Genomic DNA, 21,176 nt, shown 5'->3' with positions numbered 1-21,176 from the left:
GCTGTATGACTCTGTGTTTTGGCCTATATAAATGTGCTGAAGAAGTTAGTTCAGTGCCATATGACCTGGTGCCACATAGGTGCTCGTGCCAGAAATACTGTAAATGTATATTAAGAAGTAGTATCACCACCACCCCTATTTTGTGTCCTAGTTAGACATGGATTTAATAAATTTTTGAACCTAAACTTTCCTCCTGCCATTTGCAGCACTTCACATATCTTTGGGATATGTGTGAATTCAAATGCTATCTCTGTTGCTATCACTGTGGACTAAAAATTCCTCCGAAGCCCAGAATACTCTCTGCCAGTGTTTCTTTCTTGGTGCCACGTTACCTCAATATGCAGTCATGTACAGCTGTGTGGTACCATCCCAGTATAAAATAAATTGAGCCTAAAAATCTCAAATATCTGGTAAACATTGCTTGAATTTCAAAGATGTCACAGAGCCAGATGTTTTGTGCATTACTGCAAATGTTCTGGTAATCATCAAAAGTGGGATTCATCCCATGGAACTCCAATGCCCACGGAAGGTACATAGTTACCCTACTCTATATTTGTTGGGTGCTCACACAATGTGATTCAGATCTTGATAGGTGCCTCTTGGGTCTTCATTGGCAATAAAAATAATGTAAGGTAACTACATTTTAAATTAAACACTTCAAAGCCTGAGCCAGATGTCTTGGATTTTGCCTAGGATGTGTAAATGGAAAGAAGTGCTATAAAATATTTTTCCATAATGTTACAGCAGATGGCAATTTTTTCAACAGCTTTATACTTATGTCATTATTCATATAGGTTATCAGTTGAGAAAAATCTTCTATGAGTGTGTAATTCAATGTGCTTGGATTTTTTTAATGGTTAATTTATATTCTGAATGCTGATAACTTTCCTGAGAGTGCAGTTTTAATTTAGTGGAGAAGCTAATATTTATAGTTTGAACATATGTATGTTTGGAAAGATTTGTTTGGTTTACTGTACCTCTGAAACTAAAATGACTCATTTATGTTACCAGTCAACCTACTGGTTTTCTTCATGACTTGTTACTTTGAGTTTTGATTTGCTGTAGTAATGAGGTTAAGGAATTGAAATACTAAGATACTTTAATAATAAACAGTTTATGAAGTATTTGAAAATGGATGCTTTTGCAAAAAAAATTTACTGATGTTCTGTAAAATATGCTTATATGCGCATCTAATTGTAAGCTTGTTTTACAATTTTAAGCCGCTAAAAGTTTATAGGACATCTGCTTGAAGTTCTTGACGTTTTTGAGAATCCCCTTAAATTGTTGCTGTTGTTCTCAGTTGTGGCACTCCATTCTCCATAGCTCTATCTGCTCCCCGTTTTTTTTTTTATTTTGTTTGAAAAACTCAACTTTATTTTTCTGTCATATCTTTTTTTCTAATATACTTTAGATAATACACTGAAGAAAATCTATGGAAAAAACTGAGAAAAGGGATCCATTGTGCCGCACATTATCTGAACACAGTCCTCTCTTAATTGCTAAGAGTTCTTAGTTTTTAAAATTTTTTAAAAAATCATTAAGCAACATCACAGCTTTCTTTTGGTGACCTCACTTGCAATGGAAGCTGTCATCTCAGAAATACAAGTGTCCAAGCTGTTCTAGGGTGTAATAAACCCTGTGGCCACTTTTACCTTAATATTTTCCCATCCATCTGTTGCTTCTCTCTGAGTGAAAGAATTCAGCTCCCCTTGTTACAATGCATAAGGCTCCAGTCATTATAGATTGAAGGAGCTTTTCTACTGGTGTCTAGTATGTAGAACCAATGTAAAGTAGAAAAGGTTTATAAAAGAAACTATTCTAACAGTTTCAGTCAAGTTCATAGCATGATAATTCATAAACTCATAGAAGCTAGTAACTTCTTTACTTTTTGCTAAGTTGGTGATTGAATACAAACTTTGTAAATAGCTCTCTTGCATGTCAGTTTGTTACTGTTTTGCATGATGCCTCCTTTAGGAAGTGATTTCTTTTTTTTTATGTATAATTTGTACTAAACTTAGAAATAGCAGATTCTCCATTCTAGACATTATACTAACATCTCTTTATGCTTTTTTTCTTCTTTGATTTGATTTCTTTTTCATTTTCCTTTTAAAAATACCATAAGTATTCATGCTTAAGTTACTTCAGAGCAGCTCTGGATACCATTAGATTTTGCTTTAGTAGAATTTATGGTCCACAGACAGTATGTTTACTTTTATTCTATTTATTATCAGTTAAAACTGTGTGTTTGGCACTTTTTATTTATGTATGTCAGGTTGTCCTTTATTTTGGGTCTTTTTTATGTTACCATCCATTTATCACAGGCAACTGTGGAATCTATAATGAGGGACAAGATGCCAAAGAAAGGTGGAAGATGGTGGTTTTCATGGCGAGGGAGGAACAGCACTATTAAAGAGGTAAGTTTAAGGAGCAAGCTGAGTTTGCTTCTGCTTGCAGTGGGAGGCCTGGGATCTGCATACTCATCCCTCAGAACTTCAGAGGGTAACTTGGTACTCAGTTTGACACATTAAACATGTTCTGAGGTGTGGTTTGTTTTGACTTCAAAAAGCTTTGGATCAGACCCTACCTGAAACATTTGCCTGAAGAGTTTCAATTTATTTTCATTACACAGATCTGAGGCAGTAGTATCTAATGTATTAAATCTCTGTTTGGAAACCTAGAATCAGAGTTGTGCCACTAATTTAAAGTTTTCACTCAGATTACCTACCTCTCAGCATCTTTCTTTCAAAGGTTGAAGAGCAGGCATATTTATGAGTAGAGTGAGCTGTAAAACTCCGCAAAACCTAAGATAACAAACTGACTATATATATTGGCTTGAAAATCTTTTTGAGTTTCTTTTCAGAGCATTAGAAGTTTGTGATAATAATCTTAGTCATGGATGAACATTGGAAAACTAAAAAATCCAAAGCTTTATGTGAAATATTGTTGGCTAGTAAAACCTCTTCATATTAATTTATACTACTGAAACATTAGTACTTGAGGGGAGAAAATAACTTTTAATACAATTTTATGGTTGTGCCTCTGTCAAGAACTCCTTTAACCTTGCATGAGCTAACCATTGTACTGATCTGTGGGTGTGGATTTCAGAGCATGAGATTCTAGTTTGAACTTTTCAGGATTTTCTCTGGAAGTATTTGATTATCTCTTGAGATGTGGTGACTTTAAATGGAACTATGTAAAGCACTATTTAAAAATCTTGTGGAATGACTTTGGTAGTGTTCAGCATCTACTCAAGATAAAAGCACTTTAGCAAGTTTTACTGGATTTAAGATTTAAATGATTCTCTGAAAGGTAATTTACGGGTTTTTTTCCTTCTCCCAAGTCATACTTCACTTTCTCAGGTGAAATCTAGCTATTTGAGGTGTATGAATTGCGTAGCTATGGAGTCAATCCCAGAACTTCAACAGTACTAGATGTTAAACCTGATATTTCTCTACTTCTTCCCTGCAAAACTTATTGTTCTGAGTTCTATAGTTGCAGTTTTTAGTTCTTTGTACTGCCTTTATTCTTTAAGGGTTTTAATTTGCCTACAAAAAAAGGAGACAAACACACGGTTGATTTTTACCAAGTCAGTACAAGGCAGAATTTGATTTTCAACTATTTTTCTAAAAACATCTACTTTCTGCTCAACAGGAGATGCACAGCTACTCATACTTGTATTTTTACAGGAAACAAAACCAGAGCAAGGCATGAGTGAGAGTGGACTTACAGAAGAGTCTTCACAGATGAGCAGGGCAAACAGGTACCCCAAAAATCATCTGTACCTGAAACAAGCAAGAGTGATCATTTAAAAATGAAAGCAAGTTACCTCAGCTATTCAAACAAAGAAATACTGTCAGTGAAATACTTTAAATTTGTTACTCATTGCACCACAGAAGTGCAAATAGGAGGCCCCTACCCATGGCAGGGCTGCAGACCTTGTGGGTGCATTCTGGCATTTCTGTGGTTTGGCTGGCAGCTCTGGGACTCACATTCCAGCCCCTTGGAAACACACTCTAATTGGAGCAGTTCTCCAAAGCTACATGTATTTCTCTAGAGTTTTTAAGGGAACATCATAGATGAGCCCAAGCTGTTGTCAGATCCCAGTTGCTTAAATTTTTTTTATTTATTTAGATTTATGGCCTGACAAATTAATTGGTTCCTGCATATTTTGGGAAGTTAAGGGACTTTCCAGAGTGTTTTTCACAGGCAATAGTCATGGCTTTCTATTGCTTCTTTCCAGGATTGCAGAAGTCTCTTTTTTCTTGTGCTCCTAACAATCACGCTGTACAGCCAGAATCTCACCTTGGAGGGTTCCATGGCATGAGTTTTAGCTTGCTTTAGAGGGATGAGTTAGCCAGGGACAGCACTCCTACCTTGTTCCTTTTCTGTGCATATGCATCTTAATGTAAACACATCTTGTTTGTGCTGGCTGCAGTCACAGCTGAAAAGGACCAGATTCAAATATGCTTTATGCTCATTAAGTGAGGTTCAGGGGTCACCCTTCTGAAACAAAAAGCTCTCATTCTTTCTGGTGGTCAGCAGTTGCAGTCCAGGCAAATGTGCTGGGAGGACGATTCCTCATTCTGTAGGAGATTAGCTGTTGTCTCTGTTGCCTCTCTGAGACTGAGAACCAGAGTTAATTGGAAAGGCTGATTTTCCTTCTAAGGATGACAAGTGACATATAGGTCTGTTTCTTACATGATTGTTTAAAAACAAGTTTTAAAGTGGGATTCAGAGTTCAAGCAGACTGGATTCTGAAATTGGTATTCTTTGTTTAAATTTTACCTGACCTTAGAAATCTCTCATTAAAAATTTATTGTTTGCAAGCAAAATATCATAAGTGGGATGTTGAGTAAAGCTTTTGAGATCACATATCACAAAGGATAAGATAGGCTTTTAAACATTGCTAGTCATGACATGCAGTACCTTGATATTGGGTCAAGACTACCAAATATACCTCCAGGTGTGATTGCAATAAAAGGCCAAATACTGATTGTTTTAAAGATCAGATTTGTAGGATCTGAAAGAGTTTTAAGTTATACCTACAGTGATAGGATTTTTTACTGTAGGAAAACATTCTTTCTGAGATAGAATACCCTTAAGAAGTTTCTAAAAAATGGTTGTAGGAGAACAAAAGTAATTACTCCAATGTGTATTTAAACAGAATACTGTGATGGAGCTCAGGTTTTATGACTTTTCATCATTGTATTCTGAACAGGGTAATCCTGCAAATCCCAGAAATGAATAATCCTGTTATTTGAAACTGCTCATTGAAAGAACATGAGGAGTTATTTTGTTTAATAAAACTTCCATAACCTGCATTTTTTAAAAATTAATTTTTAGATTTTTTGGGGGAGGAGAGAAGAGGGACAGAGAAATTCAGCATAGCAAGTGCCTCTTCTTTTGAGAACAGAGGATTTTTAAAGTTATAATATCTAATGGGTATTATTTTTTCATCATATAAGATTTTTGAGTTAATACATTAATTTTTATTCATTAAATTTAAGTAATGAAAACTGTTATAGCCATTCACTTGCCTGTAACAATCCAAGTTTGAATAATGGACAATGTGTGAATGAAAGTTTGGTACTTCATTGATATATTAAAACCCATGATATGAATGACCTCCTGTGAGACAGTATTGGTAGCAGAGAATCAATGACTTATTTGGTGACTCACTGTTAATGCATTTTTAATGGCTACTGAGATGCGTTTCCGGGCATGATAACATCATTTTCTGTGTGTGCAATGTTGCAGAATAAAAGATGAATCTTCTTCAAGTGACGAAGACCCAAGAGCTGCCAAACAAAACCTCGGGTCATTGCAAGCCAACTCCAGTCATCTCTCATTATTGTCTGGAATCAGTTACAAAAAATCACTTCGACTCACTTCTGACCAACTTGTGAGTTAATTTTACATCCTTGTCCTGAAATGGCATTTCTAACACAACATAAATCTTTGCTGTTTTTCAGGCTTCAAAGCTTAATTAGCTCTTACATCTTGCATTTAATTCTCTCTCATTACATTTTTCAAAAAAGCCTTTTCCCTTCTCTTTTCTGTATTAAACATGAATGTTGTTCCTTGCAGCACGTGCTGGGGTTTGGAGGTGGGATCTCATTTAGAAAAAAAATAAATTTCCAAAGTTGTATTTGTCACTTGAGTAAGTGTATTGGAACCACATCCTTCCTTGTAGTATCCTTGTAGTGAAATGTGTATATGTTGATAGACCTCTCTTCTTTCTCCTTCCTCTCTTTTCCTTTTCTCTCATTTATACGCAGATAGTCATATTTTGCATGAGTACAGTTTTCTGTCAGTAACTTCTGAAAGAGCTGCTTGTGAATTTATAATGAGTCCAGGCTATTGATTTCTTTGTAGCTTATTAATTTCTTTGAAGCCAATTCTCTTCCTCCGTGACAGAGGCGTTTTGGCTAATGATGACAAAACTGTTGCAATTTTGTGTTCTGTACATTTCAATTTGATCTGGAAAAATAGGCTACTATAGGGAAATACTTCTTGTCATCTTAGGTACAGATAATTAATTTTCTGAAGGAAACCCACATGAGGCGTACAGCATTTAACAGCCCATCACTCACTGCCTGGATAATTTGTAAGAAATGCAGTTTTTCCCAAGAGACAGATGAGATGTGTTGGGTATTTTCTGTTGAAAAGAGAGACCAGGGGTTACACAAATAAAGTGGGACTTGCAGTTTCAGAAACCTTGCAGAAATTAGCTGAAGTTAAAACTGCTCTTAAATTGGTTTAAAAGTGGGAGAGATTCACCAGTTACCCATGAGTTCTGCATTCTCACCTCCTTTTCACTTTTTAGCTAATTGAGAAGTTGCAAAAAAGATAATGAAGAAAAAGATACACAAAGAGTGTTAAATTCCTACAGGTCTTGGGAAAATGAACATGTAGCTTCTCAAATAGAATTAAATCAGTAGCCTCCTGCCCCACATGTCAATAAGTGGCACAGGAAACAGTGAAGAGTAGCAAAGTAGGAGAGTTAAGGATAGTTAGTGTAGGCTGAAGGGTAATAGTTCATTTGGTGTGAGAGATGTATTATTTTACAAAAAAGATAAAATAATGAAGAACACAAATCCCCCTACCAGAGGTCTTAATTAGAGTTTATGGAACTTTTTGTTACATTTCTCTCTGCATATGTATCTTTCTTTAGGAGTGGGAAGTGCCCATATATGGTCCCTATTCCAGCATTTGTTACTGTTTGTGAACATTAGGGGATTTCTTTTTGAAATTTACATGACTGTGAAACAGAATTTTTTTGTTTATTTGTTTTGTTTTGTTCTTTAAATCAATGCCTAATATACACCACACATGGTAAACCTCTGGTGCTGTCTTTTAGAATACCTCTACTGAAAGCAATAAAATTCAGTGTGACCAAATTGGGTTGACTGTTTGGATGGCAGGTGCCCAGCCAAGCCACTCTGTCACTCCCCTTCTCAATGGGACAGGGGAGAGAACATAAGGTGGATAAACAAAGAGAAAAACAAGTATATTCTCTGCTTCCCACCAGTGAGGGATGCTCAGCCACTTCCTAGAAAGCAGGGCTTCAGCTGCGGGAGGCAAACATTGTAAAATAGCAAATGCCTCTCGTTGCTCCTCCTTTCCTTAACTTTTATATCTAAGCTGATGTTGTATGGTAGGGAATGCCCCTTTGGTTAATTTGAATTATCTGGCCTCCCAGGATCCTGGCCACCCCCAGCCCCTTGATGGTGGAGGAATGTTGGGGAGACAGTGCTGCTGCTGTGCCAGTGCTGCTCAGTAGTGCCCAAAACACCTTTCCAGCTGCCAGTGCAAAGCACAGCACTGTGATGGCAGCTGTGGGGAAATGAGCTGCAGCTCAGCCAGACCTATTAAAATTTCCACCCCATTCCTTACTATTTATATCGCACTCAGGTCCCACATAATTGATATATCTTCTAATTGTTCCATTGTTTTATTTCTCTTTATTGAAATCCCTCCTTACCCACAGATTCAACTTAACTACATTCTTAAACCATCTCTATACCAAACATACATTTCATTGACTACTATCCTATCCTATCCTTTCATAGATACATACTACTTTCCCATTCCATGGGCTTCCTCCACCCCTCCAGATCCATGACTTGGGCTCCATTGCATCAGGATGGATGGTCAGGAGAGGAGAGCAGGATACCTGATTGTTGGCACCAACACTGGTCCAGCTCGGGTCATCATATCATTTCCCTTGCTCCTTGCAAAAGTCATTCTTCATCAGTTCATGTTGTTGCTTTTACTTTGCTTCCTGCAGCCTACAGTTTACACCACAGATTACTTTTCCCCAGTGTTAAATCTCCCTGGGACACATCCTGGTTCTCCCTATCCTTCTGAATTACCCCTCAAGTACACCCTGATCTTTGGGCAAAAAAGTCCCACAAATGAATTTGACTTTATGGGAGGAGAAATCCACACCAGCTTCCCCAGCCAAAAACACCAAGGCAATGCTCATGTGCAGCTTTTACACTGTGTCCATTTCACATGCTTAGTTTGTTGATCACCTTGCTGCTAATGTCTTGCAGAAAAGCTTAAAGCTCAAGAATGGCCCCAATGATGTGACCTTTAGTGTTACAACCCAGTATCAAGGCACTTGCCGCTGTGAAGGGACCATTTACCTATGGAATTGGGATGATAAAGTTGTTATTTCTGATATTGATGGGACAATCACACGGTGAGTGCATGAACAGAGAGAGACTTTATATACAAGGATTTTCCTCTTTAGTTTAAAGGAAAATATAATTACCAAGGAGTGTTAATCACAAAATTTTCATATACAAGTGTTTTGGGATGTTTTGTTTCTTGGTTTTGGGTTGTTGTTGGTTTATTTAATATTTTTAATTTTTACATTTGGCTTTCAAACAATACAACAATCTTTAGTTGAATTCCTAATTTAATAGACGCATGCCATATGTACCCATTATTTGTTACCTCTTGGTGTTTCATGATAGTATTGGAGGACCTTCTGCAAAATCTTGACCTTTTTGTTGCATCACCCTCATGATGTAGGTAGTAATTAAAAGGAGTAATTAAATATGAAGGAGTAATTAAAAATAAGAAACATTAATTTTGTTTTAAATGGCACTCCTGGGGCATTCCAGTGTTAGGCATATTACTTAGAATACTAGACTCCAAAATCAATGTCAGAGCTAGAATCTGATGGAAGGTTTCAGATTAGTACTTGGGGTAAAACTCATAATTTTGGAGTGACCAAAAGGATTTACTGACTTGCTGGTTTCTATTTATTTATTGTATTTAACACTAGGGAAGACAATTGTCTGTGTAACAGGGAAAGCATGAAATAAAAATACAAGCATTGTCTCTTGTGGTGAGATGTTTAATTGTTTTGAAAGTAATTTATTTCAAAATCAAACTTAGCTATATCTAATTAGGAAAAAAAAAGGAAAAATAATTTTCAAGAGCAGTCTGTGGGAAATTAAAATACTTGATTTAGACTGAATTTCTCTTCTTTCTTGTGATTTATCCGTTGTATGTCAAACTTCTCGTTTGATGCCAATGTAAATTAACATCTCTCCCCATTTAGCTTTCTTAAGCTTCAATAAAGTGAGTGGGATCTATTCTCTCTGCTGTTGATCTGCCCAGAGTTATTGAATCACTTCACCTTACAGTGCTGGTGCAAATCCTTCCTAAGCCACTGCCCAATATTTCTTCCTCTAAGATGCAAGTTATTCAGGGTGTAGACTTCTTACTGTGTATCTGTACAGTACTTTGTCAAGCAAGATGCTCATTTACACTATTTGTTATTATAGTGTAAATATTTTTCTATCATATAAAGCCAGAAATACATTGAAGCCAGAAAGAATATTTGAAAATCGTTTACGCCTGACCAACTCCTGGCTTAATGTGGAGAAGTTAGTTTGAAGTAAGCTAAAATGTGACTTACCTCATACCTTAAATTTCTCATAAATGTCCATTATGAGTAGGTTTGGTTTATTTAGAAAACATTTAACATAAACCTCAAAAATTATGTTTAGCATTGGTGGCCTCCTAGAGGTCTGAGTGATGCTTGTGTGCTGTGACTTCTGTATTACCTTTTGGGGCACAAGATTATCCATCTTGGGGCACAGCAGCAATTTAAACAACATGGCCAAGGATGAGCATGTCAGTCTATCTAAAAAAAAAAAAAAAAAGGAAATAAACTAATTCTCTTCTGATGACAATCAGTTCCTTACAGAATACCTTTTTCCATTTGCAGCTTCCAAGTAAGTTAGTGGGATTTGTATTAGACTTGACTGTTATTATAAGTATGGGGTTTTTTCAGCTCACTTATATTGTTTTTCCTTTATTTAGGTCAGATACTTTAGGTCATATTTTGCCAACTCTTGGCAAAGACTGGACACACCAAGGGATTGCAAAGTTGTACCATAAAGTGAGCCAGTGAGTATTCAGTAAATCTGCATGCATCTGTGGCTAGTGTTTATTCATTTGTGTGTAAAAATTTAAATTTCTCTGAGCTTCTCTTAACCTATAAGGGTGTCGATTTCATCAGTATCTTCTTGCTTTAGTGATGCTTACACAGTGCAAATGTCTCCTGCATGATATGCAGAGCAAAACCTGCTTTATGACAACAAAAGCAAAAGCCCTCTATCTGTGAGTTTTTCTTTTATTGCAAGAATGTCAGCTTTTCTTATAAATTACCATGAACGTGTGACGAGCCTCTGGTACACATCACAACTCTCCTCTTAGTTAATCTGATTTTTTCTCTGTACTAGAGTTCTGCTAAGGCTTGTTTATTGCTTTTTATTTTACATGGATGATGAATTATAAATTATGGATGTTGGAATCTAAATTATGCCAGAGACACTTCTCTGCATGTTAGACAAACGTGTTTGCAGAAAAGACAGGACAGTCTGGGCATTCACATGCTGAGTTTTATGTACAACCTCTGCATTACATTTGGTGGAAATATTAATTAGTTTTTTTAATTGCAGTTGTTATTTCTGTGCCTACCAGCATTATCAGTTGTTAGGGCTTTGATGATCATAAACATAGGGGAAAAAATAGATTTGAGTCATGTTGGTTTTCAAATTACTGAGTTAATTATGTCGTGGCTATATTACAGTGGAACTCCATATAAATGCTTAATAGTTTGATCTAATGACCATGCGTGTACTGAATACAGTCTGTCTTTGTTTTATGAAAATTATTTTTCAATAGAAATTGGAAAGTAAGCTGCTAAGTTGAGCTACTATAAGATAGGATTCTGTTCTAACATGAGCAGAATCAAAGGCAACCTGTGACTTACGCCAAAACTTTCATTTCAGTGTCAGGTTAAAGATTACTTCTCATACTGTGTTTTGAAGCTCAAGTTGTTCCAGCTTGAGAAAATGTGTTATTGCTGGACATCTTTTTTTGCAGAGGCCTGAGAGGCAGAAATGCAACACTGTTAATACAGCAAAGGCCAATAGACCATTGTCTGCTTCATGCCAAGTGTTTTCCTCTTTGCAGATGTCTTTCCATTTAATTCTGAGGACAATGGCTCCACCACACAGGGGTGGAAAGATAACCATAAAGAGTCTCAAGTCCTGAGAGGAGCAGAGATAAATGAGCCCTCTTCAGGTGTAATCACTAAATGCAGTGGAGCTTGATGGGTTTTAATTACCGAGTGTTTTGGCATAAATGTTTTTACTTCTTTTAAATTAAGTCTGGGTTAAACATACTATTTAACAGCCACGATTTGATTCATGTAAAAGTAAACCCTCAAAATTATTACTATCTAGACACCTGCTTTATTTTTAAAGTAGTTTCTTTTATATCTGCTCACAGAAATGGATATAAATTTCTGTACTGCTCAGCACGAGCTATTGGAATGGCAGGCATGACCAGAGGATACTTGCACTGGGTCAATGAAAGAGGAACTGTGCTGCCTCAGGGGCCAGTTTTGCTGAGTCCAAGCAGCCTATTCTCAGCTCTTCACAGGTAACACAATTTTGCTTTTACAGAGATGGAAGTGGAGTCTGGATTATCAGCTTTTTTAAGTTGGAGTGCTTGAAATAATTAATAATTTAATTTTTTTTACATATTGGTGCAAAATTTAATTAAGAAATTTTGTTAGAGAAAGACCAAAATTCAGTAGTTACTCAATATCTATTTTTGCCTAGTTTATATCTTAGATGTATATTAAGGCACAGCTGTGTTCACTGTTTACCAGTAGGTACAACTTGGTGACTTCATGTGTTTAACATTGTGTGTTCATATTTAGAGAGAAATGTCCACATTTTTGGCATATTTCTGTGGACATTTTAATAGCAATCATTCTTGTCTTTACCTGTAAGGTGTTTCAGTTGGCATAAGTATATTTTTCTGGAAGGTTATTTCTTGATGGGTTTTGAAGAAATTAATGTGAAAATGAAATGAACTTTTTATATGCCTGACTGCACTGTGGGATTCTATGAGGACAATGTTATCTTTCCTAGGTGTTGAACTGTGGTGAGTGAATAATAACAGCACAGATTATGAATATTGTACCTTCTGCCTTATTCAGTGAAGCATGTCAAGTGATTACTGAAAATATTTTAAGCTGTTAAAAGCTGCTGTGACAAGATATATTTCATTAGAATTTTTAATGGAAGGTTGTTCAGATGTTCTCCTGATTGAGTGACATGCTACAGGCTGTCTTACCAGTCACATTCTAAATATAAGAAACCATGGAGGTATTAGAGTGCACTTCTCAGACTGATTAAGTAATAAATGCAGTGAAAAGTAGTTACTGCTATTTTATACTCATTGTATCTAGAAATGCCTTTAAAATGATACTCCTTTTGGTACCTTGTTTAGACTAAGGAATGCCCATCTTTCACTGTACACTATTGTAACTGCTGAGGTGTGTAGGCAATAAATTACTTCACTGTTTTATCCATAAATTTAATCCTTGTAGGTTTGAGATCAGCTGTATGTGAGGCTGAGGAAAGGTGGTTTTATTCATCTTTTGCACATTCTCAGGCATTGATTTATACATGGATCTGCTGTTCCAAAGGGTTGCTTTACTCCCATGAAGCTTCTGTGCTATTCACATCTTCCTTGACATTTGTGTTGGTACTTGGATCTTGGATTCTGAGCTTCTTAAGTGTTTTTGTGTCATGCTGGTATTTTCCTATGTTATGGGAATTCCAGACTCTGCCACCTGTTTAGTCCTCTTGCCAAGAGAAGTTGTTGTGAAAGGGCTTTTGCCCAGAGATGAGATAACTCCTGTGTTCATTAATGAATTCTCTGTTCTGCAAGAAGTAGCTGAAGAGAAATAGAAGATTCCTTTATTCCTTAACTTTTGCTAATCAGCAGTGGTGGAGAACCTGACTCTAATTCTGTCTTAACAGTTTGAGGTGCTTCTAGCACATATGGTGACTGCAATCCTTTTAAAAATAAAATTTAAAAAAAAGCACCATAAACAGTGAGGGCTGATATAATCTATGAGCCATTCTGCAGTTCTCAAGGGGCAGTTTACTTGGTGAGAGTTTGTCTCATAAGGATTGATTTAGCAGATGCTCCCTGTAATCCAGTATCCTTGCTCAGTAGTCATCATTGTGATGTAGGCTTCAATAGAGGTTACCTTGTTTCAGAGGATTTATTTTCTGTGCCCATTGTGTAAGCTTGGTAATTCTGTTTTGTCTTCATGGGCAATCTGACTTCTAAAAGATTTATTGGAGAAGAGTGGATGCTATGCAACAGTATCTAGAAAATGTTGAATAAAGAAGATAACATGGTTTCTGGTGTATTTCATGTGTACTTATTCAGCTTCCCTTTTTTATCTTTTCAGGGAGGTCATAGAAAAGAAGCCAGAAAAATTTAAAGTTCAGTGTTTGACAGACATCAAGAATTTGTTTTATCCTAACACAGAGCCCTTTTATGCTGCTTTTGGAAACAGACCTGCTGTAAGTAATAGCTGAATTTATTTCTATTGCAGAGAACAGATATGTTGCTGTTATTTCATGGTTCTGTTGTATTAGAACTTAGAAGCTTTAAATGAGAATTAAGCACATTTTATTAGGCCCTGTACAAAACAAAGTATTAAGGTTCTTCCTCAAAAATACCATGATGTAGGATTTAGAGATGGAAGAGCAGCAAAGTAACTAGGTTATATCTGCATAAATTAGCAGTTAAGCTTGTGTAGAAACAATGATCTCATTTTAATCCACACAGATACAGTGGCAGTGAGGTAACTGTGGGCAGACAGAAAATATTCCAGATTAAGATTGGTGGGACTTACACTTCTCTAAGTACACTCAAATAACCTTGAATGTCCCATCGAAGTCAAAAGGTTCCACTTTGTATGGAAAGTGATATATTGGACATAGAAAAGGATATGTCCAATATGATATATTGGGCATAGAAAAGGATAGAAAATGACATATTAGACATAGGAAAGGAAAGACAGATCTGTCACCTGTTGGCAGACTGGATATTTGGGCTATAGAAGGCTCCTGCCCTGGACCAAAGAATGCTATTAAGCATCTAGAGGAGGAAACAGTCTCATGGGCTTGGGCTGAGGGGGAACCCTGGCATGTAATTACTCCTTCTTTAAAAGCATTATGTCAGAGCTTACAGAGCTCCTCACTATCCCATTGCTGTACTGAGCTGTTATATTATAGGCAGCTTAGTTTCCATTATCAAGACACCTTTAAACATAGGATTATGAAATAACATTTTAAAAACTTCGGTAATGTTGTATTACAGATAATAACTACCTCTAGTTCCATTTTTATTTGAACCTCAGGGAAACATGCATTAAAATAATGATTTTATTTCAATACTATTTCAAGTAAAACACTAAGTTATTGTTTCTAAAGTTATTACTGGTAGCTCACTCCTATACTTGCTGCTAGAGTGCAGGCTTCAGGTGTGCAATGTGCTATACAGGTTTTGTATAGCTCAGGATCACAGCTTTCTCAGTTTTCTGCTCTGGGTTTTCTGTTGTTTTTCTGTTTCGTTTTTTTTGGAAGTTGGTTTTTTGTTGTTGTTGTCTTGTTATGTTTTTGGTTTTGATTGTTTTTTCCAAGAACAAACTCAGAGAAATTTCTGTACACATGGGTGTTACAGGTGTAGACAGTGTGTGGACTGCCATGATGCTGAATTCTTGAAATGACTGCTCTTCTCTTTTGTTCAATTACTTAATTTTTTGAACAGTCTTTACAATATAGAAATAATAATAAACTTTGTGGTTTCATTAATGTTCCAGTTTTTCACCATTTTGGCTTTTGAAACCATGATTTATGTTAGCAAAATGGAAATTGGTTTTGCTCTGATCTTTTGGGAGATATTTTCAACTTTGATTTTGTTGAGCTTTTCTTCAGAGCAGATCAAAACTTATTTATTGTTTTCTTTAACAATCTGAATTTTGTAGAAGACATTCTTAATTCTGACTTCTAATTGTACTTCCCATAGTTGTATCTGCATTACCTGCTGTGGCTCACTTATATTTCTTGCTTTCCCTTCTTTTTCCCTTGTTCTGACATGGAGTATGCCATATGAGTATGCCACAAATCTGAACTCAAGAGCTAAGTGATGGCTTTAGTATAGACATATTTGTTACGAATTTTGTGACCTTGCCCTTAAAAAATAATTCCTGTTTTATGTGTCAGTTACATTTTAACCTCTGTACACTGTTGTAACATACTTGGTACAATGCACAAAGGGCATTAAATATTCTCTGAAGGAAAAATGAAGGTGTTAATGTGCTCTTACACCAAATGTCATTAGTTCTTTACTGAATGTTATTATTGTGTCAAGGGAAGTTACTGAAAAAAATGAACATGATTTTGATTAACAGTTTAAACTGAAGTGGCAAACTTCTTATCTAGCAGGAAATTGTCTGTTTCATGAACATTTCATTAGATTGACCTCATTTGTAACATAATGGAGAATTTCAGGCACACAATAACTAGGTGAATTTAGTACCAGTTCTGTGTAAATATGTTCTTTTGTGTAATATACTAAAGCAAGATTACACATGATTTTGCAAAGGCGGAATCATGATTTTTCTTCTTTTTTATTCTTTTAGGATGTTTATTCATACAAACAAGTGGGGGTTTCTTTAAACAGGATATTTACAGTTAACCCCAAAGGAGAACTTATACAAGAGCATGCAAAGACAAACATCTCATCGTAAGTAATCTCTTATCCCTAACACTTCATGGACTAAATTCATTTACTCTAACTTATGACTCAAGTTGCCCAAAGATCCATTCAATTTTAGTAATTAAAGATTCTTTATAATTCTTCAAACAAAACAAAAAAGATTTAGATTAAAATACAGACTTTCCACTTCCCTTCAGCTAAACTGACAAAAAGATTTTTTTTTATATTTAGTATAATAAATTCCATCTACTTTATTAATGTAAAAGATTTAAAAGTGGATGATTTAGTCTGCATAAAAATGAGACTCACTAGTTTGCTGATACCATCTGCCTTTTCAAAATTTCCTTTTCCTGGATCTCCTATCTAGAAGAGCCAGAAAACAAAATCTGAAGAGAGGGTCAAGTGCTTCCAGAAAGATGCTTAGGCACTGGTAACCCCTAGCATTGGAATGGCTTTTAGTAATGTTAAGTGTTGGTGTCTTTAATTGAAGGGCAGCCATATGTGCATAAAATATGAATAATCAGTTGAGCAGGGAACTGCTTGAGCCAAGCTGGACAGAAATGGAGAGGCAGAATGTGGTGTTTGAATATTTTAGCAGATGATCTATGTGTAAAATGGCATCTATTTCTCACTAGGTAAGTATCATTTGTTAGAATGAACAGATTAGAATGAATTTCTTATCCTAACTCTGAATCCTTTCTGGAAGCTGGGCACCAAAATTAAATTTAGTTTTATTGCTTTGAGGAGGGTGACTTGTGCACTTTGTCTGTTTGTAAATGTAGTCATGCCTTAGTGGTTGGGACATTTAAAAAATTCAAAATAAAGATGGTCTGAAATGGTTCAGCATTCTTTTTTTTTTGTTTTCCAGCTATGTCAGACTCTGTGAAGTGGTAGATCACATTTTCCCTTTGCTGAAAAGAAGTAATTCTTCAGACTTCCCTTGTTCTGACACCTACAGCCAGTTCACCTACTGGAGAGAACCTCTGCCACCATTTGAAACTCAGGATGCACATCCAGCCTCATCTTAATCACATCTCCAAATTGTTGGTCTCACCTCAAAGACTGGGTTGGCTTGTGTTGAAAGGACACCACTTGGCTTTTGCTGTTGACAGTTCAGTTGGGATCTGTGAAGTTGTGAGCATTGTATTCTTCTGCTGTGAGCAAACTTAGGAATGCTTTTTCATACTTACTTAGGTTTCCAGACAAGGGGAGTCTTGTTAGGAATAGGAGTTGCTTTTCTAGGTCCTTTCCCAGTTCCTCAAATTTTGCCATGCACTTTCATTATATAAGGTCAATTAAAAGTGCAGTGATGTTGGGGTTGCAGGTAATCATGCCATAAGGTTGTAAAGTGATTCCACTTCTGTTCTGCATCACTGAAGCCATCTTCCATCCTGTCAGAACCCCTTGCCAGTAACGGAGCTGAAAGTGCTCACCATTCCTGACATTATCTGGTGACACAAACAGGGATTACAATCTATATAGCAAAATCCTTCTCTCTGAAGGAGCAAATGATTCCTCCTCTCTTCCTTTGCTTGACCAACAACTCTTTGTTTAAGAGTTAATTACTGGGCTAGGTTCTCAGCAGATGTAAATCAGTGTAGCTGTCAAAACCAATTGAGCTGTGTTTGATTGATTCCAGCCTGTTTTGACATGGGACACTTCTGAGGAAATAAATTATATGTATTCTAAATTGAAAGTAAATGAAATAGGATGGCCAGATTCTTCCAATCTTTCTCAGTGTGAGAACTATAATACTTCAGGAGTAGCTTTTTGGATCAAGGTCCATGTTCAAGTGGAAGATACAGGCCGCTGTGGATAGTGCCCACCTTACTGAAGTGGGTGATTTTCAGTAAATGCATCTTTCCCACACGCAGTGTGCGGAGGTTGAAGATTTTTTACTGAGCCAAAAATAGTAAGGATTTTATCAAAATGGAATAGTTTTGTTTGAAATATTATTTTGGTTAAAATGTGAATTTTGATTCTGGTGAATGACGCATCTCAGGTTTTTACTGTATGGATGTTTTTGCTTTGTTTTGTATCATAAAGAATGGATACTTTTAGTACAATTTACTCTCCTTTAAGATAATGAAATCTCCTTTTTTTTTCTTTTTTTTTTCCATATTTATCCAGACACAAGCTGTAGATATTGTTTTTGACAGCCTTAAGATTGAACTGTGTGCACTAAAAGCAATACTGTGGATCAGTTGATAACATTTTCCAAATGGTCTGCCTTTACACAATGTGGTACTTAAAATATGGACTCCAAGTGCCCACATGCCAAATGATTTCAAATATGTTGTAGATAGGAAAGAAATTTTTTTTTTCCTTTTGGATTATACTGAAAAGTCTAACTGTTCTCTGAAATGCTGAAAATGGCATCATGGGCTTCTATGTATATTGTATTTCAGTATGACTACACTGGTGGTTCCCAAGCTGTGGTCTCTGCCAGCTTGTGATCTGAGGCTATGGTAAGTGTTTTGCAGCTGCTTTGTAGTGTTTTCACTTAAGAGTTTAATAACAGGAAGGAAGAGTGGTCCAGGAGACATTTTAAGATGTGATTATGGTTGTTCATCACCCAGAAATTTGGAAATGGCTGCTCTGTATCACATTTCTTTCTTAACAACAAATTCTGGTTTTGCGTGTCAAGAGTGATCGCAATGTAGATAGGATGGGAACACTCTGGTAGGGATTTTCTAAGTTTTACTGCTGAAGACTTTATCTGGGTTCTAAGTGGGCCAATTTATGATTTCTCTGTGCCTTCAATGAGAACATATGCAATGCTTTATATAGCTGCAGTGTGCAGTGGAGAGCCCTCCCTAAGTCTTCCTTTCATATGAACATTGCTACTTCAGGAAAGGTAAATATCTGCTTTGGACATATCAGGATTAGACACAAAGAGGAAGAAATGTGTGTTTGATATTTGTTTGACAAGTGTTTGACAACCCAGAACTGATTATGTTCTCTTGAAAGTTTAAAGAAAATGCAAATATCTTTTTACTTCAAGGTGTAAGAAATATGGGGTGGATTTTCTGAAAGACAATCAGTGGGGATTGCAGATTGCCAAACTGAGATGGTTGCATCTCTAAATATAGCCACACTTTAATTATCTATTAATACTTGTCATTAATCATTGAATAAATGGACAGATGTGCTAGCTGCATCCTATTTAAATTCTGTTTTGGTAAAGGCCTATTTCAATGCATTTATTATATAAAATATATAAAATAAAACTAACTGTTCTCTTCAGCGAGAGGCTGTCAGTTTTGTGTTTTTTATCCTTAACAGTAGTTAAAATCTATTTTTCCAAGGTGGTACATGCAGCAATTCCCACCAGAAAAGATGGTCCCTGAAAGTTCTCCACAATTAAAGCCTGTGATATATTTATTTATAACTTAATAAATAGGCAATCTAGGGTTGTTTCTTGCCTTTAGTATTTAAAACAAAATGATAATGTGAATAAGGAACTGTTTTAATTGTCAGATTGTGGCCAGAGTGCATTGCTGGTACAGGTGACCCTGAGGTGCTGCAGAATCTGTCCCAGAGTTTTTCAAGATTTGATTAAACAGGGTTATGGCTGACTTGATCTAGTGTTGGTATCCATCTGCTTTAAGGCTGAAGTTGGACTGCATGACCTCCAGGGGTCCCTTCTGACCAACTTTTCTGTGATTCTGTGACGTTCAAAGCTTCGCTTCTGAGTTGCTGCATCCCCCTTTGTATCTGAAATTGAAATATAGCTGAACACTGTCAGGAGTGTGTGTTGCTGTAACTTTTATCAAATTTACTGACAAAAAAACTACTTACATGAAAATCAAGGGTTTGACCTGCTAGAAACATCACCATGCTTTTCCAGAACGTATAAGACATTTTGATTTGGTAGCTGAATAATTTTAGGGTAATATTTAAACTGCTTTGTTAATTCATGTAGCAGAAAAATATATTTAAAAAATGCTACTCTTTCTGTGAAAGAAAAAAGTCAACCTTGCTTGCAGTGTAATGCTGGTTTTTGTTACAGAAAGAATATGTTAACATAAGTATACAGACACATTAGATCACAGTATATTCTATTCATACAATACACAGAAACTAGAATATGCAGCAGTGAGGAGTGACTAATGTTTATTTTCTTGATGCTGATGACCACACCACTCTAGCTGGGTCATGGGAGGGAAAGAATGTTGTGCTTGTGACATTAGTTATGCTGAACATAAACTGTTACTGCTGTAATTTGGGGAAGGAGGAGAAAGAGGTATTGGATATTTTTTATTTGTAGATATGCTTTGTTATTATTTGAAAGACTATTTATATACAGTGTTTACTCTGTAAATGTATGTGCTACTGCAGTGATGAAAATAGTTTTAACACTTCATTTTGATCTGCTGAATGCAACAAGAGTAGAAATATATATTGTAATAAAGGCAAAAATAAATTTTTCCTGACTTTCCTATTTTTCTGTGTTCTTTGATAATGGCAGAGTGCTTTTGCAGAACTGCTGAATATGTAAAGCATGGCTTTTGTATCTCCAATCTCCACTGCCTGTTTTTTACTAGGGCTATCCAGTGTATCTTAGATTATTTTTGCTGTTCAGCTGCAGTGTTTTGCTGAGAGCCTTTTAAATCTGAAAGAGTTTACTGAGGGAGATGGGGCCAGGATCTGGGCTCTGGCTATTTTGGGACATGGGAACAGCCCCTTGGAGCCAAGAGCAACCAGACGGGAACTGGAGCAAATTGGAGCAGTCAGGAATCCTACCCCAGCCCAGAATTTTTTGAATCTTCCTTTTGTCTAATTCTTAGTGTGACCTAAGCAAAAGCTGTCCATCTGTTTTGAATGGGGATGCTGTCATCCATCCATGGCAGTGAGACCAGATAGCCTGTTTTGTGGGCTTCTCTTTGACATAGGCCATCCTGCTGGGGAAAAGCCAATAACCCTTTTTCCTCCTGTCCCTGAGAACACAGTGGTGCCTTTTGCTGCCCTGCCAGGTTTGCTGAGCAGCCTCACTGCAGTGCAGTGATACTGCCAGGCCTGTGAGTGCTGGTATGGAAGCAAAGATGTTT

General features: G+C 36.4%; 1 protein-coding gene across 1 annotated transcript in view; it reads left to right on the top strand.

Annotated features, from left to right (window-relative positions):
* LPIN1 (lipin 1) overlaps positions 1-20,545 on the top strand; it is a 49,161-nt gene extending 28,616 nt beyond the window's left edge. The window contains exons 12-20 of the mRNA XM_058801393.1: positions 2,322-2,414; positions 3,687-3,760; positions 5,758-5,902; positions 8,559-8,707; positions 10,345-10,431; positions 11,821-11,973; positions 13,808-13,922; positions 16,049-16,152; positions 16,994-20,545. Coding sequence (XP_058657376.1) covers positions 2,322-2,414; positions 3,687-3,760; positions 5,758-5,902; positions 8,559-8,707; positions 10,345-10,431; positions 11,821-11,973; positions 13,808-13,922; positions 16,049-16,152; positions 16,994-17,153 — 1,080 coding nt within the window. The 3' untranslated portion in view covers positions 17,154-20,545. The remainder of the gene's footprint in view (positions 1-2,321; positions 2,415-3,686; positions 3,761-5,757; positions 5,903-8,558; positions 8,708-10,344; positions 10,432-11,820; positions 11,974-13,807; positions 13,923-16,048; positions 16,153-16,993) is intronic.
* Positions 20,546-21,176: the final 631 nt, after the last annotated feature.

This window comes from Ammospiza caudacuta, chromosome 3, assembly GCF_027887145.1.
Source record: "Ammospiza caudacuta isolate bAmmCau1 chromosome 3, bAmmCau1.pri, whole genome shotgun sequence".
In the NCBI taxonomy this organism is placed as follows: domain Eukaryota; kingdom Metazoa; phylum Chordata; class Aves; order Passeriformes; family Passerellidae; genus Ammospiza; species Ammospiza caudacuta.
Note: the sequence above shows the minus strand (reverse complement) of the source record. Positions and strands in the feature narration are given on the sequence as shown.